Source organism: Chenopodium quinoa, unplaced genomic scaffold, assembly GCF_001683475.1.
Source record: "Chenopodium quinoa cultivar QQ74 unplaced genomic scaffold, ASM168347v1, whole genome shotgun sequence".
Taxonomy (NCBI): domain Eukaryota; kingdom Viridiplantae; phylum Streptophyta; class Magnoliopsida; order Caryophyllales; family Amaranthaceae; genus Chenopodium; species Chenopodium quinoa.
In genome coordinates this window covers 630978-657113 of record NW_018743284.1, presented here as the reverse complement: position 1 = coordinate 657113, position 26136 = coordinate 630978, and the positions used below count along the sequence as shown (strand labels likewise).

General features: G+C 38.3%; 2 protein-coding genes across 7 annotated transcripts; both read left to right on the top strand.

Moving 5' to 3' along the window:
• Positions 1-276: 276 nt before the first annotated feature.
• Positions 277-7605, top strand: LOC110735522 (pentatricopeptide repeat-containing protein At5g55840-like). 4 transcript variants are annotated; one of them, XM_021915717.1, is made up of 9 exons: positions 277-564; positions 1099-4431; positions 4559-4707; positions 4886-5203; positions 5447-5541; positions 5654-5881; positions 5962-6109; positions 6756-6837; positions 7024-7605. In XM_021915717.1, exons 1-2 carry the CDS (start codon positions 393-395, stop codon positions 4326-4328), a joined length of 3402 nt encoding a protein of 1133 aa, XP_021771409.1. In that variant the 5' UTR covers positions 277-392; the 3' UTR covers positions 4329-4431; positions 4559-4707; positions 4886-5203; positions 5447-5541; positions 5654-5881; positions 5962-6109; positions 6756-6837; positions 7024-7605. The 4 variants fall into 4 exon arrangements, with proteins under 4 accessions (XP_021771409.1, XP_021771406.1, XP_021771407.1 ...); XM_021915714.1 differs by having other exon boundaries at positions 5400-5541; XM_021915715.1 differs by having other exon boundaries at positions 5400-5541; positions 6756-6842.
• Positions 7606-9149: 1544 nt separating this feature from the next.
• Positions 9150-26123, top strand: LOC110735519 (E3 ubiquitin-protein ligase UPL1-like). Of its 3 annotated transcripts, XM_021915710.1 has the most exons (17): positions 9150-9342; positions 9525-9575; positions 11613-11708; positions 11790-11996; positions 12090-20018; positions 20102-20419; positions 20646-20847; positions 20917-21203; positions 21290-21579; positions 21823-22948; positions 23080-23226; positions 23332-23412; positions 23597-23822; positions 23911-24050; positions 24764-24870; positions 24958-25127; positions 25549-26123. In XM_021915710.1, exons 2-16 carry the CDS (start codon positions 9543-9545, stop codon positions 25058-25060), a joined length of 11292 nt encoding a protein of 3763 aa, XP_021771402.1. In that variant the 5' UTR covers positions 9150-9342; positions 9525-9542; the 3' UTR covers positions 25061-25127; positions 25549-26123. The 3 variants fall into 3 exon arrangements, with proteins under 3 accessions (XP_021771402.1, XP_021771403.1, XP_021771401.1); XM_021915711.1 differs by having other exon boundaries at positions 9151-9575; positions 12093-20018; XM_021915709.1 differs by having other exon boundaries at positions 9151-9575.
• Positions 26124-26136: the final 13 nt, after the last annotated feature.

Here is a 26136-nt window from a genome sequence, read left to right as displayed (position 1 = left end):
AGTAAACAATACGACACAACAAATTGAAATTGATTAGAACCAAACCTAAACATGAAGCTTACTTTAAACCCTACATCGATCTTGACGGGGTTTGATCAGAATAATTTCCAAACTTGACACAATTATTTACTCAAATTAGAATTTATAATTTATAATTTTGAGTTTAACTTGTACTAGAGTACTAGAGTTTGGTATCAATTGGGAAAAAAAGAGGGAAAGAATTAATTTTTTTTAAAAAGAATAAAAAAAATAAATAAATAAACATTTTGTTGTACCTTCTAGACCAAAACCCCATTTCCATTTCATCACTTGACTTTAAGCTATTGTTGGTCTTCAACCTCTGCAAACTGCCCAGAAATCAGATGGTTAGAATTTTACTTATAAATTAAAAAATGTTTTCATATTCAGTTTCATTAACAATTAAGAAACCCTCTTTAATTCCCAGAATTTTCTCAACCTTTCGAGCTTTCTCGAGCTTAAATTCTTCCCATTTTCTGGGAAACAATTCAAGCTCTCAAACTGCTGTTACTTCCACCACAACATGCACCAACTCCAAATTTCCAGGTAATTTTTCTTTCTTCAAATTGCTTGAAAATATGACAAGTATGTTATTATTTCATGTGGAAATTGTTTTTATCCTATTTGTAATTTGATGCGACTTACTGAAATTTCTTGAATTCTCGTCATGGTGTTGAATTTGTTATGTGCTAAGAGTATGCAAAATATCATCTTTCTACTGTTTGTAACTTTTGATTATTATTTGTTGTATTCCTTTTATGGTACAATATTGGGTTGCCTGTAATTTGTATAATTTCATAGGGCCTGAAAAATTCATGGTGTTGCATTTTCCAAAAATAAAAAATACCCATTTTGCGCTGTTGTTTTTAGTTAATGGGAGTTAAGAATATGCAAAAAAAAGAATATATTTCAAACTTCCAGAAAAGGTTGATTATACTACTTCATAAAATCATGGCATATGGCTTATGAGGTGTTCAATTGTTGTTTGACCGGAGTTGATGGTCTGATTATATTCTGAATGAAATGTTTGATGTGCCTGCTTTATACAGTAGTGATGTTATTATGACTTGATGATTACAGGGGGTTTGGAAGATAGCATTTATGCAATTCTCACGCTTGATCGATGGGAGTCACTGAACCACATGGAATATAGATTAGCTTCACTTAGACCAGTTCATGGAAAATTAGCTTTAAAATTTCTCGATTGGGTCCTTAAAAGGCCGGGTTTGGAGTTGAATCACATGCTTCATATGTATTGTATTACAATTCACATAATAGTTAGAGCTAGGATGTATGACTACGCAAAGTCACTCTTAAAGCGTGTATCTTGTTTGGACGTTGATGTAAGTTCCATTTTTGGAGCTCTTATGGGAACATATCGACTTTGCCGTTCAAATCCTTCAGTCTTTGACCTCTTAATGAGAATTTATTTGAAATTGGGACACGTAGATGATGCTCTGGAGACATTTCATTTGATGGCTTCTCGGGGATTTAATCCATCAGTTCATACTTGCAATGTGATCTTAGCTGCAATACAGCAGCATCAGGTGGCTTGGGCCTTCTTTAAAAAAATGCTTGCCAGAAGGATTTGCCCGGATGTTAGTACCTTTAACGTGCTCTTGAACATTTTATGTGCAGAGGGACAGCTTAAGAAAGCTGAGTATCTCCTCAGGAGGATGGAAGAATCTGGTTATGTCCCAAATGTGGTTACGTATAACACTATGCTTGGTTGGTATTGTAAGAATGGAAGGTATAAAGCTGTTTGTGACCTTATGGATCAGATGACTTGTAAAGGTATTGAAGCAGACACATATACGTATAATATGCTTATTGATAGTTTATGTAGAAATAATAGGAGTGCGAAGGGGTATCTACTGTTGAAAAGGATGAGGAAGAAGAAGATACTACCCAATGAGGTGACTTATAATACTCTTGTTAATGGGTTTGTCAAGGAAGGGAAGCTTGAAGTTGCTGATAAAGTTTTTGAGGATATGGCGAGGCTCAATCTTAACCCGAACCATATCACCTATAATACATTGCTTGATGGGCATTGCAGTCATGGCAGTTTTCAGGAAGCTTTCAAAGTTCTTTGTAAAATGGAAGCTGTGGGGCTTGCACCTAACGAAGTCAGCTATGGGACTTTGTTGAATGGGCTATGCAAGCATGCCAAATCTGAACTTGCAAGAAGTGTATTAGAGAGCATGAAATCAAAAGGTATCACGGTTAGCTGCACCATGTACACAATGATGATGGATGGGTTTTGTAAAAATGGGATGCTCACTGAAGCTGTAGATTTGCTAGCCGCAATTTCAAAGGACGGGGCTTGTGCTGATGTGATCACATATTCTGTGCTAATCAATGGATTCTGTAGGCTAGGAAAGATGCATAATGCGAAGGAAATATTATGTAAGATGTACAAAGCAGGAATCCGACCTAACAGGGTCATATATGCAACAATGATTTATAATGCTTGCAAACAAGGAAGAGTTAATGAGGCCTTGAAACATTATGCAGCCATGAACTTTGATGGACACGAAGCTGATCTTCAAACTTGCAATTTGTTGGTTTCCTCTCTTTGCAACAGTAAAATGTTTCAAGAGGCTGAGGATTTCGTGCAACATATGACTAAACCAAGTGCCAGACCTAATTCTGTAACCTTTGATTGTATGATTGATGGTTATTCAAATTTAGGCAAAGTGTCCAAAGCATTTTCTTGCTTTGATGAGATGATTAATCTTGGTCATGATCCAAGCCCTTCCACGTATGGAAGTCTTCTGAAAGGAATTTGTAGGGGTGGAAACTTCAAGATAGGGAAAAGATTTTTCCAGTTGCTGCGTAATATTTCTGGTATGCCCGATGCTTTTGCCTACAATACATTGATCGCTGCCATGTGTGAATCAGGCAGATTGGCAGAAGCAGTAGACCTCTGCAATGAAATGATCCGAAATGATCTTCTTCCTGAGAATCACACATATGTTACTCTTCTGAGTGGTTTGTGTAAAAAGGGGAAAGTTGTTGCTGCACTTCTCTTTCTTGGAAATTTGACTAGTAGAGGAATTTTATATCCTTGCCAACTGGTATATACAATACTGATTGATGCTTCATTTAAGGCTGGCCATCTAGACGCTGCTTCCTATTTATATGAAAATATGGTGAGGGAAGAGGTCTACCCTGATGTAGTTGCTGCAAATGCTATTATAGATGGATATTCTAGGAAGGGACAAATGGTTAAGGCACATGAAGTTCTGCAGAGGATGAGTGGAAACTCTTTTCCAAATTTGGCTTCTTATAACATCCTTTTACATGGGTATTCAAAGATGCAGGAACTATCAAAATGCTTCATTTTGTACAATTCTCTAAAAAGCAAGGGATTTCTTCCTGATAATTTAACACAGCATTCCCTCATTCTAGGACTCTGTGAGACACAAGCAGTGGAGCTTGCTGTGAAATGTTTGAAGAAGATGATATTGGAGGGAAGTATACCTGATCAGTTGACATTTAACATGCTTATCAGGAAATTTTGTGAAAGTAGTGAGATGGAGAAGGTATTCGAACTGACTGATGTGATGCTGAAAATAGGAGTGCAAACTGATAGAACTACCTATGATAATGTCATCATTGGACTCACTAAAAAGTCAGCTTTCCAGGAAGTGCATATGGTTTTTCATGAAATGCTGGGAAAGAGTTATGTTCCTACACGCAGACAATATACAACATTGATGAAAGGTTTGCTTAGAGCAAGAGATATAGCAGGTGCATTCAGGCTCAGAGATGAGATGGAGGCCCTTGGCGTGAGCTCCTCTGATGTAGCTGATAGTGCTATGGTTAGGGGACTTGTGAAATGTGGAAAGATTGACGATGCAAAATTGATTTTTGATAGCATACTACGGAACAATTTGGTTCCATCTGCTCTCACTTTTACAACTTTGATGCATGGGCTTTGCAAAGAGGCCAGGGTCACAGAGGCTCTAAAATTTCGGGAAATTATGGAACAATATAAACTAAAACCTGATGTGATTTTGTACAATGTGCTTATTTCAGGTCTTCATGCTAATGGTGATACTGATGGGGCTTTTGAATTGTATAAAGAGTTGAAACAAAAGGGTCTTTGGGCTAACATTACTACTTTTGAGATTCTCATCAGTGCCGTTCTCGCTAGTAAGGATCTTGAAAAGGGCGAAAATCTTTTGATGGATATGCTAGAAAGGGGACTCATATCTCAAATTGGAAGCTCAGATGACATGCAGCAGCTTTTGATATCTGCTCTGGACACCCTGAAAATGCTGCGAAAAAAGGCAAATAGTGGCTAGGTTTATTAACAATCAGGCTTGGGCAAATTAAGTAACAGGATGCCTGATCACAGATATTTGTCCAAGTTCATATTGGTTCTCTTCAAGAGTTCAAGCTGATCAGGTTTGCTTTCCATATTGGTTTTCTTTCGGTGCATTAATCATGTGTGTATATGTCAATTGGCTTGTTAACTTAAGAGTATAATGGAGCTACAATTTAGGTACTTAATCTTCTGCTTTGTACGGTTCAGGTGGAGACAGCACTGCTACAATTTGCCTGTTCCTTCTCATGGCTATATGATGGCTTGAAGACTTGACAGATACCTTCTATTAGATGACATTCTTCCAATATGCTCTACTCTGGCTCTTGGCCTCTTGCATGCATGTGGATCTGAAACAGGTTTTCTTTGAAAAATAATTTTCTGTGTCTTACAAGTTTATGATTGATGCAGTATGCATTCCCATTGGAACATCATTATTTCATAGGTCTTTAAGTGAGTTAGCTTTTGGATATGTGATGATAGGTTTTGTGCTGAGCGAAATTAGTATACTTACATATAAAAACTGTCTACATTTAGGTAGAACAACTACCTTGCTGGGCTACTCAGAATAAGTGGTCGCTGGGTGTATGTTCTTGAAGACTCATATAATCAGTTGTGGATGAGGTTAAATCAGGATCTGAAGGGGCGATTGAATGTGCAGCATCAAGGTGAAGAGTGAATTGATGCTGGTGGTCTCACAAGAGAGTGGTACCAGTTGTCATTTTGTCAAGGGCTATCTTTGATAAGGAAGTGCTACTTTTTACTGCAGTTGGGAATAATATAACCTTCCAGCCAAATCCTAATTCTGTCTCCCAGACTGAAAATCTATCTTACATCATCTATGTTGGAAGCATGGTAATTTTTCATGAACACCCTGTACTTTATTTGATTCCTGAGGCTATTGATTCCAGATTGCAATAAAAATTTGAAGTGGTTGCTGGAGTTTAGTAATTTATAATATGTTCTGCCTTGCTTTTACGCAGACATCATTATGGTCATTTTGTATGATTGGGTTTTGTGTTTCTCACATCATCTCTGATTGGCTTTGCAGAATGATGTTAATGATAGTTCTAGACCTTACTTTTAGCATGGATGCAGATGGGGAGAAACTTATAACAGACTTGAGCTCTCTCTATTATGCTCCCAGTATAATTGAACTTTGGAATTGAAGAATTTCTGCTTTTGCTGTATTGGTAAATGATAACCTATACCCTAATACTTGTCCGCTTAATAAATCCAAATATAATTGGATCTGCTCGAACTAATTCTTTCGTTTGATCAGTCTTTTTCTGTTGGCTGTTAAAGGTCGCTGATTATGAGCTTCAATCTGAGGGGAGAAATGTAAAAGTGTTACAGAGGAAACAAAGCACAAGTATGTTGATCTTGTTGCTGACCATATTTTGACGAATGCTATCCATCCCCAAATCACTTCATTCCTTGAAGGTTCTAATGATTTTGTGTCTCGGGAGTTGATTTCTATTTTCAATGATAAAGAGCCTGAACTCCTTATAGGTGGACTTCCAGAAATTGACTGTGAGTGAGCTTGATCACTGTTACTCCATTTGTAATATTGCTTCCGCTCTTGGATATTGATTCGTTCATATGCATTCCAGTGGATGATTTGAAGGTCAACACAGAGTATACTGGCTACACTGTTGCTTCCAATGTCAATCAGTGGTTCTGTGAGGTTGCAAGCAGTTTCAGGCTTTCAGCAAGGAAGACATGGCGAGGCTGCAACAATTTGTTACTGGAATGTCAAAGGTACATGATTAATTTTTAGCCACCATGCTTTTCCTCTCATTAATCTTGGATCCATTTTGGTTTAGGCAGTTTATTCACGATTGAGTTCTACTTTCTCATATTATTCAAGGCAAAAATGTCTTTCAAAAATACTTGTGTCATGACTTATGAATTAGTGCTGTTTGCTCCTATATTCATATGGGATTGGTACATTATCAAGTCCTTGTAAGACTATGAATGCTATATAGTCTGTTATGAAAACCTGCTAGTAAATTTCACTTTGAAAAGTTGAAGTGTATAATGAGGTTCATGCTTTGGAGTTAGGACCAAGTTGGTTAGGATGGAGTATTGATGTACCATGTATAGATCTTACCCATACAGTTCCAAAGGGGATCCGATTTCATTACCTCTCCATTTCTGTTAGACCCTTTACCTGGGAAAAAAAAAAAGGAATTGATTGACCTGCTACTTAGCAGAAATGTGACAGTTTAGTGAGACATGACATTAGTCCATTTATTTTTTTTGAAATGTCCAGAATTGATTGAAGTGAAATAGCTGCTTGGAAGAATGCTTATAACATTATAGCCACAATATAGATAAAGCAATCAACTGTATTCGATCTAATCTGATCGTAAGGCAAGTCAATTTATTTTTTTGTTGATGGCAGGTGTGCACTGGTTTTGCTGTATCTTATGCCAGTTGGTATGTTGACTTCTGACTTCCCAACTTCCCATTGACTGCCCAAAATAGTAAGGTTACCAACTTATTCATGTTATAATTAACCTTCTGTATTTAGTTCTCTTTTTTAAAAGAACGTAGTATAAAATTAGCATATTATGCAGCTCGTGTTGTTTTAAGGTTAAATGTTGATTCATTGTACATAATAGAGTTGCTTACTGTTTGTTGACAACTGAGCTTTTTTTGTCGCAATGCAGCCCAGCGTCAGTGTTTTGGTATTCACTCTTTATTATAGAGGAATTCGCCTTTGCTACATGCCTACAATTCATGGATTCAAGTGCTAGTACTTTGGCTTCAATACAGAAGTCAATACAGAAGTTAATACTTCTTGGAAACCTAGTAATTTCAGTCTTGGTTCCAGCTGAGAAAGGATAGTATGTATAATCAGATCAGCAGCAACAAGCTAAGTAATTGCCAAGCAAGGATCTGTGCTATCTTGAGTGTTTCAGCCACTCAGTTAGAAGCTTTAGCTGTCCTTAACGTCAAAAACCTTGTTGAAAGTGGCTTGACAGGAAGCAAGATTTTACCCAACCATGCGGAAATAGACTGAATGATTAGAGACAAAGCCGGTTCTTAATAAAATATTTGGCGCTATCATTAAGCTAATCCTTAAGTTTAGTGATGAATACATTTCATACTATACTATGTTGTTAAAGTTCCTAGGACCGTATAATATGGTAGAATTCATCATCTGGCAACTACAAAGTACTTCCTTGTATATTATAACCAAAAATTGACTCCATTATACAATTATTTGTCGGAGGAAACTTCTAGGTTGACTTTTTTTGTTATATTATTTGATTGGTGTCAAATGTCCATATATTAAGCATATACAAGTATAATGCATTAGCCTACAATTTTATGCCTACAATTTTATATGCAGCATAAAGTTTTAAAGTATAGAAGAATATAACGGGTGTTTTGTATAAGACATACAGTAACCAATGATCTATATCATTATCATTATTACTATATAAAAGACTAATACTTATCTAGTCAACTTTAAAAGTCAAGTAATACTTCGTTCATTCTTTTTTACTTGTCCCGCTTTGACTTTTATACTATTCATCACTCCACCTTTGACCGTCTTTTGTGAATTATATGTAAGGAAAAATATGTTCATGTGGGATCTTGTTAAAATTGTCTAAATAAGTATTATCACAATATATAACTTTTAAATTTTTTACTTAATTAGAGCTGTTGATGGTTAAAATTGTGCATTGATAAGCGTATAAAAGAAACAGGTCAAGTAAAAAGAACCGAAAAAGTAGTAAATTGGTCATCCAAAGCTATCTTAACAGTAATTAAAAGTCGCCCTTAACCTGTATACAGTGAAACAAAATTCATACTCCATACTATATAGCTCTAAGAAAGGAATAACTTTGCTGATGAGCTTTCTAGTGCTGCTCATAGTACACTTTTCATCACAAGGAAAGCAGGAGGGTTTTTTTTTTTTTATTTTTTTTTAATTTTTTTTTAATATTTTTATTTTCCTTTTAGATTAAGAATTTACAATAAGAAAAGTTGAAATCTTTAAAAAGCAAATTAATTTTCTTTAATGAGGAACCTGGACTTCATGTCTCATACGAAAGCTAGTGGGATTGACGGCTGGAAATTTCTTGTAGACCAAGAAGAGCACTCAAATGTGTTTTTCTTTTATTTTCTTGAAGCTTTTTTTTCATTTCACATTGAGTATCCACAAAACATACATTATTTTTTGATGAAATATTATAAAACGGTACAATAAAATGTTTTCTCTCTATTCCCATAAACAATTAAACATGACAGATAAAAAAAAAAAAGAGGTAGTTAATTTCATTTTTTAAAAATTTAAAATCAAGGTAATTTTAAATTCTTGTGTGTGACATTAGTTTATAAGGTATTTCTCACTAAATAGAAAAATAAGGCACAAAATTTCAAAAGGTATATATTTGTGGATGTTCATAGAGGTATTAGCAATAACTCCTATTCCAATTCCTAAATCTTTTAGTATACTAACTCCCTCTGTTTTTTTTTAATGCATCAACTTGACATTTGCACTATTCACATACCATGTTTGACTTAATTTTTTTGCTATTATAAATCAAATAAATATTATTATATTATACATCATAAAATTCGTCACAATATATATGTTCTTAATAAAATTTTGTTACAATTTTTACTAATATGATATTTTGAAGTATTGCAAACACCACCATAGTAGCTTAACAATGATCCCGAACGGACCGAAATAATTTCCAATTCCAATTCCTAAGATAAATCTTTTTGCAAAATCTGATAAACTCAAATTCCTATGTTTCATAACCCAAACTCTGTATATGTCACACGTATATATACACATATTATTAGCACAACCTTACTAAGGAATTCTCATCTTTCTCTCTCTCTCTAAACTCTCAATATTTTTTGCGATCTCATCTCTTTCCCGAAAACCTCACCCGAAAACCCTAGACCTTTTGATCGCAAATACTATCAATTTTAATCCAATTTTATCTGATTTTGATGATTTCTGAGTAACTTCTCTAATTCTTATAATCTTTTCCTTTTCTTTTTCTGCTGATTTTTTCAATTTGCATACATAATCCACAACACTTGAATTGAGATTTTTATTGAATTTCAATTCAATTTTTGTTAGGGTTTTAGTTTCTGGATAACTTTGATTAATTTTTTGCAATTTTTGCTGGTAAATGGTTAGCGTGAAGTTCAATTCAATATGAAGCTTAAAAGAAGGAGGGCTTCTGAAGTGGTTAGTTCATACTATCTTTGATTTTTAACTTTTGGTTGAATTTAGTATGACGTTTCTTTAATTTATCGTGCTCTAGGGTTTCTTGTTTCAATGAATATGTTTAATTTTTATTTTTTTCAAGAAAATTATTTCAAGCAGTTAAAATTCAAGTTGCATTGTTGACATCTTCAATGGGATTGGGAAAGGATTGTATTTGATTGTTTATGATTTCCTTTTTTTGGGAAATGATTTTATTTGATTGTTTTAAGTATGCGAAAAGTTTGATTCTGTTGTGCTCTAATTATCGCCTTTCCAGACATTCGAATTGGACAGCACAAATCATTATAGATAGTTGGTGATTAAATTAGGAGGGTAGAAATTTTTGTGTTGAGCTTATTTTTTCGGTTCTTGATCAGTGATGGTATGGTCATTGCCTTGGCACCATGAAAGTTGTACCTTTATTGCATGTTCTTTGGCTTGTTGCTTTTTGTTATGAAGTTTTGGAATCATAGATGCAAGAACTGTACAGCTTAGGAAGTTGTAAAATGTAGTATCGAAGGAGGAGGGCCCTATCAAAAAAAAAAAAGAAGCATTTGTGGCATTATAAATCTTATTGACTTAGGATGTAGCACTACGGATTAAATGCATTAAAGTAAATAAAAATAAAAATAATGTTATGCAATGATTTATTGGATTGACAGGATAATTATGATTTTGGTTTACATGTTGATTCTATGATGACATGTCTAATATTTTTCGTGTTGATGCATTCCATTGATTTTGGTATCACATCTGTGTTATCTGTATCAAATTATCTTGATAAATTGGATATGAATTGAGAAGTATTTGGACAACTGTAAAAGGAAAGGACGTATACACAATTTTTTTTATTTTTTTATTTATGCTTATTTTTTTCCCCTTCTGTATGTGGAGCTTTTGATTTTCAAGCAATACTCATTAGTCACAATCTTATTGTGTATACGTGCTATGCTATTGTTTTTTTCCCTTGATTATCTACTTCTCCGATGTTAGATATTCTCTTTTTGTTTTTAAATGATTTGAAGCGGAATTTTATTGTGTATCCACCTTGTGGTTTGGGAGACATGGTAGCGATGGCACACTTAATCAATCACCCTCCACAATTGAATACTATCATGTTAATGGCTGTGAAGGAATGGTGATATGATCATTATAGTGTACTTCAGGACTAATTTGAAATTGTTTTTTTTATTAATGAAGATCTTTTTAACAAAATCTTCCTCTGCATGTGTTAACTCGTGAATTGAGTTGGTGTTCATTTTGACGTTCCTATACCCTGCCACAGCTTAATCTACTTTGTATTTTGCGACGTAGTTGCTTAAACAAGCAACTTATCATTACGTCTTTTAGAATATAGTGGGTCTCCTTATCAGCAGTTAGTGTTTCTTTGCCGTTGAACAAAACACTTTTTTTCCCTTTCTATTTAGGACCTATAGGTTAGAAAAAAGTTGTTGTAGGTGTATGTGTGTTAGGAAGGTCAATAGTGTTATTGTTATAGCTTACAGAATGGCTTGCTAGTTAACCTGTTATATACCTATCAAGATGTACCAGCAAAGGACATTAATATTTGATGGGCACTTTAAGCTAGATTCCTATTTATACGATCTTGAGGGGCTTTGATCTGTGATGAGCAGATCAGAGTCCATAATAAAGAATCAAAACCGTGGCTAGTGTGAAATCCTGTATGGATAGTGGGATGCAGCTTTCCCCCTGTCTCTATGGTATAAAGTTCAGATTGTTGTCTATTTTCTGGCTCGTATTCTAGATTTTATCTTGGTCCATATGATTGTTACACACTTTTTCTGTAGTAGGCAGTTAGGCTCTCTCAGCCTGTCTACCATGTTCCGTTAAAATCAATATGTCGGTAATGCATGCATCATGTTTTGGTAGTGTTAGTAATGGTAGTTTCATTTCTATAGCTGTTGAATCCTTTATTTTATTTGAATCTCTTTTATATGCTGAATATTTTATTTATTTGTGATGGTAACTTTTGCTTTCTGTGTACTATGCCAAATGCAGCCTCCGAAGATCAGATTGTTCATTAACAGTGTTACATCTACTCCCCTTGAGAATATTCAGGAGCCCCTGAAAGGTTTTGTATGGGACTTTGATAAGGTGTGTTTTTGAAGTCTTTAAATCACGCTTTATCATGCTGTTTTCTGTCTTTCACTGATCTTTGCTGCTTTGATGCTTCAGGGGGATTTCCACCACTGGGTGGATCTTTTTAATCATTTTGACTCATATTTTGAGAAGCACATAAAACCTAGGAAAGATTTATGCTTTGAGGATGATTTTTTGGAGTGTGATCCTCCATTCCCTAGAGAAGCTGTTCTTCAGATACTCCGGGTTATGAGGATCATTTTGGAGAATTGCACTAATAAACATTTTCTTAGTTGTTATGAGGTAATTGTTACTCCTGCAGTTTTTACATATCTTTACATTGGTTATCAACTTATCTTAATTGCGACTTATTGATCAACTTTTCTGTTAACATAGCAGCATCTATCATCTTTGATGGCTTCTGCTGATGCTGATGTTGTTGAAGCTAGCCTGCAGACTCTAGCAACTTTTTTAAAAAAGACAGTAGGAAAGTATTCAATTAGAGATGCTTCTCTAAGTTCTAGGTTGCTTTCTTTTGCACAAGGATGGGGTTGCAAGGAAGAAGGACTTGGGCTAACTGCATGTACGTTGGAAAATGGATGTGATACTGTTGCATATGAGTTAGGGCGTACCCTTCATTTTGAATTCTATAGAGTGGCTGAATCATCTACAGAGTATGAAGCTACAGGAGGGCTTCAAATTATTCATGTACCTGATGTTATTAGCCGCAAAGAAAGTGATCTTGAGCTTTTGAACATGTTAGTTAAAGAATATGGAGTTCCTTTAAACTTAAGATTTTCTTTATTCACCAGACTGCGGTTTGCGAGGGCCTTTGGGTCTCTGGCATCACGGCAGCAATATACATGCATTCGATTGTATGCTTTTGTGGTTCTCATTCAAGCAAGCAGTGATGCTGATGATTTGACGTCCTTTTTCAACACTGAACCTGAATTCACCAACGAGTTGGTCTCATTATTAAGTTATGAGGATTTGATTCCGGAGAAAATCCGAACATTGAGTCTGCGTTCTTTAGTTGCTCTTTCTCAAGATAGGACCCGCCAGCCTACTGTTCTTGCTGCTGTGACCTCTGGCGGACAGCGTGGAATCCTTTCCAGCCTCATGCAAAAGGCAATTGACTCTGTCTCCAATGGCTCTTCAAAGTGGTCTGTTGTTTTTGCTGAGGCTCTCTTGTCACTTGTCACTATCTTAGTCTCCTCGTCATCTGGTTGTTCTGCAATGCGTGAAGCTGGATTTATACCAACTCTTCTGCCCCTTCTTAAGGATACAGATCCTCAACACCTGCATTTAGTTGGTACTGCTGTACATGTTCTTGAGGCTTTCATGGATTATAGTAATCCAGCTGTAGCGTTGTTTAGAGACTTGGGGGGCTTAGATGAAACTATTAATCGCCTAAAGGTAGAGGTATCTGTGATAGAAAATGGTTTACAGCAATCATGTGGAAATTCTGATAGTAGCAGGACGAGCACTGAGGTTATAGTGGGTACTTCAGCTGTTCTAGATGACATTCAACCCCTTTACTCAGAGTCTTTGCTCGCTCATCATAGACGTCTGCTAATGAAAGCTCTGCTTCGTGCTATTAATCTTGGAACCTATGCTCCTGGGAGTACTGATCGTATCTATGGTTCCGAGGAAAGCCTGTTACCCCAATGCTTATGCATTATTTTTCGAAAAGCAAAAGATTTTGGTGGTGGGGTGTTCTCACTTGCTGCCACTGTTATGAGTGATCTGATTCATAAGGATCCTACCTGTTTTTCTGTTTTAGATGCTGCTGGCCTACCATCTGCCTTCATGGATGCTATAATGGATGGTGTAGTTTGCTCTGCAGATGCCATAACATGTATACCTCAGTGCCTTGATGCCTTATGCCTAAACAACAATGGTCTTCAGGCAGTTAAAGATCGCAATGCTTTGAGTTGTTTTGTTAAAATATTTACTTCAAAGGCATATTTACGTGCTCTAGCTGGGGATGCTCCAGGGGCCTTGTCCAGCGGACTGGATGAACTTATGCGCCATGCTGCCACATTGCGTGAGCCTGGGGTTGATATACTGATTGAGATATTGAATACAATCTTAAAACTTGGATCTGCAGATGATTCTTCACCCTCAGTTGATTCTTTACCCTGCCCAGCTCCTGTTCCAATGGGTACAGATTCAGATGTTAGGAGCTTGTCTTCACCTGATGAGAGGGAATCACAGAAGACAGGAAGTACTGATCTAATTGATCTGTCATCTGATGCTACTGTTGTCAGTTTGGAGTCATATCTTCCAGATTGTGTTAGTAATGCTTGTCGTCTTCTTGAGACCATTCTTCAGAATTCTGATGCATGTCGCCTATTCTTTGATAAGAAAGGAGTTGAAGCTGTTCTGCAGATGTTTACGTTGCCATTGTTGCCTGTTTCAGTTTCAGTTGGTCAGAGTGTTTCCACTGCTTTTAAAAACTTTTCAGCACAGCATTCTGCCTCTCTAGCAAAGGCTGTGTGTGCATTTCTGAAGGAGCATTTGAATACAACAATTGAAGTGATAGACTCAATCGAGGGAACTCCTATTGCTTCTCTGGAATCTGCAAAACAGACCAAAGTCACGAGATGTCTTTCTAGTTTGGAAGGCCTTTTATCCCTTTCCAATTCCTTGTTAAAAGGGACTACAACACTTGTCTCAGAGCTGGGAGCTGGTGATGCTGATGTGCTGAAAGATATCGGTAGGGTGTATAGGGAAGTGCTCTGGCAAATCTCTTTATCATGCGATACAAAGGCAGAACAGAAACAAAATGTTGAAGTAGAAACTGAAAATGCGGAAGCAGCTTCGTCCACTGCAGCTGGGAGAGAAAGTGATGAAGATGCTGGCATTCCAGTGGTCAGATATATGAATCCTGTTAGTATCCGGAGTGGTTCTCAATCTCAGTGGGCTGGAGAGCGTGATTTTTTGTCGGTCATTCGCTCTGGCGAGGGATTAAGTCGTCGTAATCGACATAGTTTGACACGTATAAGAGGTGGGAGGACTGACAGGCATTTAGATTCTTTTAACATGGATTCAGACGTTTCAGCAAATGTGCAGGAGCCATCTTCCTCACTGGAACACAAAAAGAAAAGCCCTGATGTTCTTGCATCTGATATCCTCTCTAAGCTCTCTGCTACCATGCGTTCATTCTACACTGCACTCATAAAGGGTATCAGTTCACCAAATCGACGTAGAGCTGACTCAGGAGTGGTGAGTTCTGTTGCAAAGAACGTTGGAACTGTTCTTGCCAAAATATTTCTGGAGGCCCTTAGTTTCTCTGGGTATTCTAGTCCGACAGGACTTGAAATGTCATTGTCAGTTAAATGTCGTTATCTTGGAAAAGTTGTACATGATATGGCAGCTCTCACATTTGACAGCAGGCGTCGTATATGTCACACAGCAATGGTGAATAATTTCTATGTCAATGGTTCCTTCAAGGAACTCATGACAACTTTTGAAGCCACCAGTCAATTGTTATGGTCACTACCGCACTCAATTCCAATATCTGGTGTAGACCCAGGTAAGGTAGGTGAAGGAAGCAAATTGGATCATAACTCTTGGTTGCTTGATACATTGCAGTGTTATTGTCGTCTGCTAGAGTACTTTGTGAATTCTTCCCTACTTCTCTCTCCAACCTCTCCATCCCAGGCTCAGCTGCTTGTTCAGCCAGTTGCTGTTGGTCTGTCAATCGGGTTGTTTCCTGTTCCAAGAGATCCAGAAGTGTTTGTCCGCATGCTCCAATCTCAGGTTCTTGATGTGATACTTCCGGTGTGGAACCACCCCATGTTTCCTCATTGTAGTGCTTCTTTTATTACTTCTGTTCTTTCACTTGTTACACACATATATTCTGGAGTTGGGGACCTAAAACGGAATCGCAGTGGTGTTACAGGGAGTTCTAATCAGCGTGTAGCTCCACCACCTGATGAAGCTACTATATCTACCATTGTTGAGATGGGGTTTTCAAGGGCAAGAGCAGAAGAAGCTCTGAGAAGAGTGGAGAGTAATAGCGTGGAGATGGCAATGGATTGGTTGTGCACTCATGCTGAAGATCCTGTGCACGAGGAGGATGAACTGGCACAGGCTCTTGCATTGTCATTAGGGAGTTCAGCAGAAACATCTAAGTCTGATAATAATGATAAGTCAGTTGATGTTCAGGCTGAAGAGGGACAAATGAAGGTCCCTCCTGTTGATGATATACTTGGAGCTGCAATGAAGTTGTTTCAGAGTGGAGATTCTTTGGCTTTTCCCTTGACTGATTTGCTTGCAACCCTTTGCAATCGAAACAAGGGTGAAGATCGTCTTAAAGTTGCATCTTATCTAATTCAGCAGCTGAAACTTTGTTCTTCTGATTTGTCAAAGGATGCTAGTGCCGTGTCGTCTATATCACATATTTTGGCATTGCTTCTCTCTGAAGATGCAGATGCTAGAGAAATTGCTGCTCAAAATGGTATCGTCTCAGTTGCTATTGATATCTTGAAGAATTCAAGAAGTAATCAGCTCGGGAAGGATGTTTTGAGCACTAAAAGCACTAGTGCTTTGCTGCTTATATTGGATAACTTGTTACAATCCAGGCCCAAATTTTCCTCTGCAAATGCAGGGATAGCTTCAACTGATCCACTACCTGATTCATCTGAAGAGCATGCTTCTGTGGAAGCTTCAGTTCCTGAGAATGAGGGAAAGTTAAAATCAGGTGCTTGCGAGGAGGAGTCTGTCTTTGCTTTTGAGAAAATATTTGGAAAATCAACCGGTCACCTTTCCATGAATGAGTGTCATTCTGTACTTGAGATTGCATGTGATATGCTAAAACAACAGGTTCCGGCGGTAATTATGCAGGCGGTGTTACAACTATGTGCTCGGTTGACCAAAACGCATGCATTAGCCTTGCAATTTCTTGAAAATGGAGGCATGGCTGCTCTGTTTGATTTGCCAAGAAGTTGTTTCTTTGCTGGTTATGATACTCTGGCTTCTGCAATTGTCAGGCATTTGCTTGAAGACCCTCAAACTCTGCAAACTGCCATGGAATTAGAAATTCGGCAAACATTGAGTGGAGGTCGTCATGCTGGACGTATTCCTACTCGCATATTTTTGACATCGATGGCACCTGTCATCTCTAGAGATCCTGTAATATTCACAAAGGCTGCTACAGCAGTTTGTCAGTTGGAGTCATCTGCTGGGAGGACTGTTGTTGTTTTGTCAAAGGAAAAAGAGAAGGAAAAGGAGAGGTCTAAAGTCACTGGTGCTACTGAGGGTGCATTGTCTTCCAATGAGCCTATTCGTATTTCTGAAACGAAGGTTCAGGATGGGCCAGGAAAAGGTTCAAAAGGTCATAAAAAGATTCCTGTAAATCTTGCTCAAGTAATAGACCAGCTTCTTGAAATAATCTTGCAATTCCCTTGTTCAAACATCCAGGAAGATTGTACAAGCTACCAAGCAGCTATGGAGGTAGATGAACCTGGTACAAGTATGAAAGGTAAATCAAAGATTGATGAAGCAACTAAGGGAGATTCAGTTGTCCTACCTGAAAGTTCAGCAGCTCTTGCTAAGGTTATATTTGTCTTGAAATTGTTGAGCGATATTCTTTTGATGTATGTTCATGCAATTAGTGTTGTATTAAAACGGGATTCAGAGATTTGTCAGTTGCGGGTTTCTTCTCAGCTTGATTCTCCTGGGCAGGGTGGCATTGTTCACCATGTGTTACATAAACTTCTTCCTCTGTCTTCTGATAAATCTAGTAAGCCTGGTGATTTGAGGGCAAAATTATCTGAAAAGGCTTCATGGTTTTTGGTAGTTTTATGTGGACGTTCAAGTGAAGGGCGCAGACGTGTCATCAGTGAGCTTGTGAAGGCCTTATCATTGTATACTAATTTGGACAGCAACTCTCTTCAAAGCAGTTTGCTACCAGATAGAAAGGTTTTAGCATTTGTGGAATTGGCATATTCTGTCTTGTCAAAGAATGCTTCCTCAAGTAGCTTATCTGTCTCTGGCTATTCACCAGACATAGCACGAGGCTTGATTGATGGAGGAATTGTGCCATGTTTGTCCAGCATTCTTCAAGCTATTGATTTGGACCATCCAGATGCTTCTAAAATTGCAAATCTCATTCTTAAGGCTTTGGAAAGCTTAACTCGGGCTGCTAATGCAAGTGAGCAATCATATAAATCTGATGTCCAGAACAAAAAGAAGTCTAATGGTTCACAAGGAAGATCTGATGATCAGACAACAAATGCAGTAGTCAATGATAATACACAGCACAATGACAACCGAATCAGTGAGCAGGAAGCAGGGAATGCACAGGTTGATGGAGCCAACCCTCATGAAGGTGCTGGATTCACAGAAAGTACTCATGGTACTGATGTGGTTAGATCAGATAATCAAGATGTGAGGGCTGAAGGAGAAGGAATGCAAGTTACAAATGCAACTGTGGAGCTTGCTATGGAGTTTCCAGGTGATGAGATGGAAGAAGGTGATCTAATTCATAACAGCAATCGGATTGGTATGGAATTCCATGTTGAACATCGAGCTGATGAGGGTGTTGGTGATGAAGATGATGACATGGGGGGTGAAGGCGAGGAGGAGGAGGATGAAGAAGATGATGATGGTGAGGACGAAGATGAGGATATTGCTGAAGATGGTACTGCTCTGATGTCTCTTGCAGATACTGATGTTGATGATCATGAAGATGCAGGATTTGGAGATGATTACAATGATGAGATGATTGATGATGAGGAGGATGATTATCATGAGAACCGAGTTATAGAGGTAAGGTGGAGAGAGGCCTTGGGTGGATTTCATCATCTCCAGGTTGCCCAATCTGGAAGTGGCCTCATAGATGTTCCTTCAGAGCCCTTTGAAGGGGTGAATGTGGATGACCTATTTGGGCTTCGAAGAACCTTAGGTTTTGATAGACGCCGACAGACTAGTAGATCCTTTGATCGAAATAATACAGATGGTGGTCTCCAGCATCCTCTGCTCTCGAGGCCACCTCAATCAGGTGATGCTTCATTGTGGTCATCAGCTGGCAACGTATCTAGGGATTCAGAATCCTTGTCAGGAGCGGGTGTTGATGTATCTCAATTTTACATGTTTGATACTCCTCCTTTCCTATATGATTTTGGACCAGGTAGTGTAATTGGTGACCGTTCAGGTGGAACAGCACCACCACCATTGACTGATTACTCAGTTGGTATGGACTCATCGCAGTTAGTTGGGCGAAGAGGACCTGGTGATGGTCGATGGGCTGATGATGGTCAGCCACAAGCAGGGAATCAAGCATCTGCCATTGCACAGGCCGTAGAAGAAGTTTTTGTTTCTGTTTTACATGGTGCATCTACGACTGAGACTCCAGTTGGAATACAGTCTCAGAATACGAGTCAACCAGAACAACAGTTGGATGCTGGACAAAACTGTGATAGTAATTTGGAAATGGAGGGAAATCCCTCGCGTGATGTCCATGGGCACAGTGAGGTGCTGCTAGAAAATGGTGAAACTGAACCTCAGCAAGTAATTTCACTAGACATTGTTTCTAATCAAGATAGTATCAATGCACAGGCTGTGACAGAGGTAGCAGCAGTCCATGAAAGTGAACCCTTGTCAAGTAATATAGCACATCATAGCATGGAATCTGAAGATGGCAACGACCCTTCTGACGACTTGATGAGAATAGAACAAGAGCCTTTGCCATCAGCAGACCCTGTAAGTGATCTGCAGCATGGAGCAGATATTGGTGACCTAGATAATCTACGTGATGATCAAATGGAGGTTCGTGTGGCTGATGTATCTTCAGGAACTGATAGCCAGCTTAATAATGATGTGAATAATCCCGATCTTGCGATGTTAAATCAATCTGAACATCCTTCTGTCTGTGCTAACCCTGATATTGAGATGGCTGGGACAAATGAGGAGCCTGTTCAAATCAATCAACTCCTGCCTGCTGAGAGTAATGAGCCAGTAGCTGATCAGAATGCTCCTGTTAATGGAAATTCAATGGAATCTGAACATGTTGAAGCTAATGCTGAGCCCTCTGGGCCCAACGTAATTGATCCAACCTTCTTGGAAGCACTTCCTGAAGACTTGCGAGCTGAAGTATTAGCTTCTCAGCAATCACAGCCAACTCAACCGCCTACATATACTCCACCTTCAATGGAAGACATTGATCCCGAGTTTCTTGCTGCACTGCCTCCCGAGATTCAAGCTGAAGTTTTGGCCCAGCAACGAGTACAGAGGCTGGCTCAGCAGAGTGAAGGACAACCAGTTGACATGGATAATGCTTCTATAATAGCTACTCTTCCAGCAGATTTGCGCGAGGAGGTTTGGTTCTGAAATTCATGCAGAACATTTATTGGGTAATATTATGATTTTATTTATGTATATATATTTCATTTGTGATATAGGTGTTGTTGACATCATCTGAAGCAGTTTTATCAGCTTTGCCTTCTCCATTACTCGCTGAAGCTCAAATGCTTAGGGATAGAGCAATGAGTCATTATCAGGCTCGCAGCCTTTTTGGAAGCAGCCATAGACTACCTAATCGCAGGAATGGTTTGGGCTTTGATCGACAGTCTGTCATGGACCGTGGTGTTGGAGTAACCATTGGACGCAGAACAGGTGCTGCCCTTTCAGATGTCTTGAAAGTGAAAGAAGTTGAAGGTGAGCCGCTTCTGGATGGAAATGCGCTGAAGGCATTGATAAGGCTCTTACGCTTGGCACAGGTAATACGATAAGCTGTTTGAATTTAGTGTGATCTTGTGTGATTGTTGGTGTAGAAGTTTCTTCATTTAAATAATAATTCAGGATTGCCTTTTGCTGTGAATCTATGCATTATCCTCTATTGTAACCGCAGGACAAAATCGACCCTGTCTTGGTTAATATTACATTGCAAAAAGATGTAAATTTTTTTTTTTCTTTAATCTGATTCATTTTTGTTCTTCATGGTAGCCTCTTGGTAAAGGCCTTTTGCAGAGGCTTTTGTTAAACCTGTGTGCTCATAGTGTCACTAGAGCAACCTTAATTTATCTATTGCTCGAGATGATCAAGCCTGAGGCTGAAGGTGTAGCTGGAAATATTTCAATGATCAATCCCCAGAGGCTCTATGGTTGCTCCCCAAATATGGTCCATGGTCAATCTCAGTTGTTAGAGGGTATGCACTTTCCCAGCATGGTGTTGTGCTTTGCATATTTAATGTTCTTCTGACAAAACTATTTCACAGGTCTTCCACCCTTGGTTTTGCGTCGTGTTCTTGAGATATTGAATTATTTGGCTACCAATCATTCTTCTGTTGCGAATACATTGTTCTACTTTGAGCCATCGCTTTTGCCTGATTCCTCCCAGAAGATTGCAGAAGCCAAAAAGGGAAAGGGAAAAGAAAAAGTAGGGGAACCTGGAGCGTCTTCTAACTCTGTTCAGGAATATGAGGAAGGGTGTACTCCTTTAATATTGTTGCTGAAGCTTTTGAATCGTCCCCTTTTCCGGCGTAGCATTGCTCATGTTGAGCAGGTAGGTCTGATGAACTTTGCTACAGTTATGCTAACATTACTTCATAATGAGTATGTATAATCTTATATGTTATTCTTGTAAAACAGGTTATGGGTCTGCTTCAAGTTGTGGTCTATACTGCAGCTTCAAGATTAGAGAGCCTGACTCCCCCTGAGCAGGTCATGGGTGCTTCTCAGAATTTGACTGATAAAGCTTCTGATGAGGTAGAAAAAGATGTTACCGTGGTGGAAACAGAGACTAGCCAACAGAATGAAGTTGAAAATGGGGAAACCTCTATATCTGATAAGAAGACAGGAGGTCATAACGTCTATGATATCTTCACGCAGCTGCCAAGATCTGATTTGCGTAATCTTTCCCGTCTTCTTGGCTATGAGGGGTATAATTAATGCTTTTTTGATTTACTTATGTGGTTATGTATAATTTGCTTCATGTCATTATGTCTACAAAATTGGTTCTATGCTTATCAACATGCTATATAGTAGAGCCAACTTATAGGGTGTTATTCCCCCCCTGTTCCTATACTTTTCATCACTTTTATCTGGACCCATATTGCTCTATTATGCAGCATATTCTCTGGCTTACAGTCTTGACTGATTTACGTATTTTACTTATACTGTAGGCTCTCAGACAAAGTGTACATGCTTGCTGGTGAGGTGCTAAAGAAGTTGGCTTCTGTGATTGCCTCTCATCGTAAATTTTTTACGCAAGAGCTTTCAGATCTTGCTCAGGATTTGAGCAGTGCTGCTGTGTCTGAGCTCAATACTCTGAAGAATACGCGGATGATGGGTCTTGGTGCTGGTTCTGTGGCTGGTGCTGCCATGCTTCGAGTACTGCAAGCACTTAGCTCATTAATATCGCAAAGTGTTGATGGCTCTAGTTGTCTAGGGAACTGTGAGGAAGAAGAGCAAGCCATACTGCTGAAGTTGAATTCTGCTCTGGAACCGTTGTGGCAGGAGCTTAGCAACTGTATTAGCACAACTGAGTTAGAGCTAGGACAAAGCACTTTACCACCAATTGTGGCTTCTATGAATTCCGAGGATGGTGTTGGATCCACTCTCTCATCCCCTCCCCTTCCTCCTGGGACACAAAGGCTCTTGCCTTTCATCGAGTCTTTCTTTGTTCTGTGTGAAAAGTTGCAGTCAAGCAGTTCCTTTGTTCAGCAGGATCAAAACAATGTCACTGCTCAAGAAGTAAAAGAATCAGCTGACGCTTCTTCCTCAACACTGTCGAAGTGTGGTGCTGATTCTCAGAGAAGATTTGACAGCGCAGTCATATTTTCAAGGTTTGCTGACAAGCATCGGCGACTCTTGAATGCATTTATCAGGCAAAATCCAGGGTTGTTGGAAAAGTCACTCTCTATGATGCTGAAAGCTCCTCGTCTCATTGATTTTGATAACAAGAGGGCATACTTTCGTTCTAGAATTAGACATCAGCATGAGCAACACCTTGCTGGGCCACTCAGAATCAGTGTTCGTCGGGCATATGTTCTTGAAGACTCATATAATCAGCTGCGAATGAGGTCAAATCAGGATCTGAAGGGGCGTTTGAACGTGCAGTTTCAAGGTGAAGAGGGAATTGATGCTGGTGGTCTCACACGAGAGTGGTACCAGTTGTTGTCAAGGGTTATCTTTGATAAGGGGGCGCTACTTTTCACCACAGTTGGGAATAATGCAACCTTCCAGCCGAATCCTAATTCTGTCTACCAGACTGAACATCTATCTTACTTCAAATTTGTTGGTCGTGTGGTAATTTTTCTTGAACACCCTAGTTTATATTGATTCTTTAATTTTCCAGGCAACAACGGGGAAGAACTGGAATGTATTTCATGTCTTATATTGGTTTATCCCTTTTTTAACATCTCTTGAGAAATGTATAGGTTGCCAAGGCCTTATTCGACGGGCAACTTTTAGATGTGTATTTCACCCGTTCCTTCTACAAGCATATTTTGGGCGTGAAGGTGACCTATCATGATATTGAGGCAGTTGATCCAGATTACTATAAAAATTTGAAGTGGTTGCTGGAGGTTAGTATTTTATAATGTGTTCTGCCTTGCTTTTACTCAGTCATCATTATGGTTATTTTGTATGATTGGGCTTTGTGTTTCTCACTTCATCTATTGGTTTTGCAGAATGATGTAAATGATATTCTAGACCTTACTTTTAGCATGGACGCAGATGAGGAGAAACTTATTCTGTATGAGAAAACACAGGTACAGACTTTTGTTTTCTGTTATGCTCCCAGTATAATTGGTCTTAGGAACTGTAATTTTTCCTCTTTTGCTCTATTGATGAACTACAAACCTATACTCCAATACTTGGCTACTTAAATCGAAATATAATTTGATGTGCTTGAACTAATTCTTTTACTTAATCTTTTTCTGTTGGCTGTTAAAGGTCACTGATTATGAGCTTAAACCCGGAGGCAGAAATATAAGGGTTACAGAGGAAACAAAGCACGAGTATGTTGATCTTGTTGCTGACCATATTTTGACAAATGCTATCCGTCCCCAAATTAATTCGTTCCTTGAAGGTTTTAATGAATTGGTGCCTCGGGAGTTGATTTCTATTTTCAATGATAAAGAGCTTGAACTCCTTATAAGTGGACTTCCAGAAATTGACTGTGAGTGAGCTTGATCATGTATTCACTGTTACTCCATTTGTAGCATTTTTTCCACTATTGGATACTTATATGTTTGTATGTGTTTCAGTGGATGATTTGAAGGTCAACACAGAGTATACTGGCTACACAGTTGCTTCCAATGTCATTCAGTGGTTCTGGGAGGTTGCGAGTAGTTTCAGCAAGGAAGACATGGCGAGGCTCCTACAATTCGTTACTGGAACGTCAAAGGTACATGATTTAAATTTAGCCAACATGCTTTTCCTCTCATCAATTTTTTGTCCATGATTGAGTTCTACTTTTCTCGTAATACTTGTGTCATGAGTTAGTGCTGTTTGCTCCTATTTTCATATGAATTAAATACGAGTGCTGTTAGCCTATCTTATTTGTTCCTATTTATTCTTTACGTATTCCGTTTGGGCATAACCCCCCCCCCCCCCTTTTTTATGTTTCCTTGAATAAAATACTTAATATTCCTACTTTGTCTCTATTTTTTCCAAAAACAATAAAATTGTGCCTGTCATCAACTTTATATTCATCCAATATTATTGTTGCATCTCCCAAGGTTCTTGTTTAATTGAAGAAGTAATCATAAAAATAGAATGTACTCCATATTATTTATAAATTAAAACATAAAATAAATTAAAAGGTCCCACTTTAATAATTCTTTAATCACCGTGCATGATTCAATGTAAAGAATAAAAAGGAACGGAGGGAGTAGATCTTATGTGCAAAATCTTTCCTTCCATCTCCTTATAATTGTCTTAATGAAAGCTTTAATTTGTAGGCTAATTCCAGCATGCAATTTTTAGCATTACACTGCTAAAATCTCGTACTTTGGTCTTCGTGTGCTGTAGAACAGGATTCGACTCTTTTTTGAAAAAAGAACGAAAATAAACCCGATTTGGTGTTGATTCATAAGTCCCTGGTTTCTGTGGCTGTAGGTACCGTTGGAGGGTTTCAAAGCATTGCAAGGTATCTCTGGCCCTCAAAAATTCCAGATACACAAAGCATATGGAGCTCCGGAGCGGCTTCCATCTGCCCATACATGGTGAGGATATAGACAAGTCTTTGTCATAGTAGGCAAACAAATAGACTTGTTATCAACTGTCATTGATTGGTTTGTTATGCTTTTTAGTTTCAATCAATTGGACCTTCCTGAATATTCTACGAAGGAGCAGCTTCGAGAAAGATTGCTGCTTGCTATTCATGAAGCTAGTGAAGGCTTTGGCTTTGGCTGATCCTGTTTATCGCATCATATAGCCTGAAAGAAGCGCCTTCAAGTTCCCATCTAATATTTTTGTACATGTAAGTCTACATGAATTCCATCTTTATATTAAAACTGCTAGTTTTTTGTGCTGCTGATATTATCAGTTGCTTGTCACTTCATTTATTGCTATTAGCTATAATACTAAGCTATATTAGAACTGTTAGTTTTTCTTTCGCTGCTAGTTTCAAATCACCATTTTAGAAGGATTTGTTATGTTGTATAATATAAATTAATTGAAAATTTGTGCCTGACTTGTGTTCACATTAGCTGCGTGGTATAGATGGCTTTGCCAAATACTTTGCCAAATACTTGAATTCCAAGTCATGAAAAAAGGCTTTGGCATGGCCTAGTTGTGCCATCTTTTCAAACAAAATATTATTGCAATTCATGTAAACTGAGAATTGGAGTGTTTTGCTCGATCATCTGAAGAAAAGCTTATATTTATGATATTGGATGCAGATTTACCAGTAAAGTTCTTGAAAGCAGAGGCTCGTAATCTGAAAGGCTGAATGGTTGATGATGGTTGGCGTTGGAAGTTAACTTTGGCTTTATCAGCTGACGTATGTCTGGAGTTGTAGCCTTGCCACGCTGTGGGGTGAAACTTCACCTTTTTGTCCTTGGGTACTTTGAAATTGGAAGGGCATAATTCAGGGATATGTATAAGAACTTCGCTTCAGCTCAAAAGCTGACGCCTTTCTGGAGTTGTAGCCTTGCTGAGCTGTGGGATTAATCATCACCTTTTTGTCCTCAGATACTTGGAGCTTGGAAGGCCATGAATATACATAACTAGCTTTTTGATTTTTTTTTTTTTTTTCTTTTTTCGGATAGATGTTCATATTTTTAAAGGGGTTAATTTTGTCTATAGTAGGCAATTAGGCAGATTTTTTTTTACCCCGCCAGTAATATTGTTTAGAAAATAGTGTATATGGCCAATTGGCTATTGGGTTTCAAATAAATTTCTCTGGGCTGTAGAATTAATTGGCTCTTGACGAATATATATAAATTATGCATATATAATTTGCAGTTCATTTGAAGTGTGCACCATAT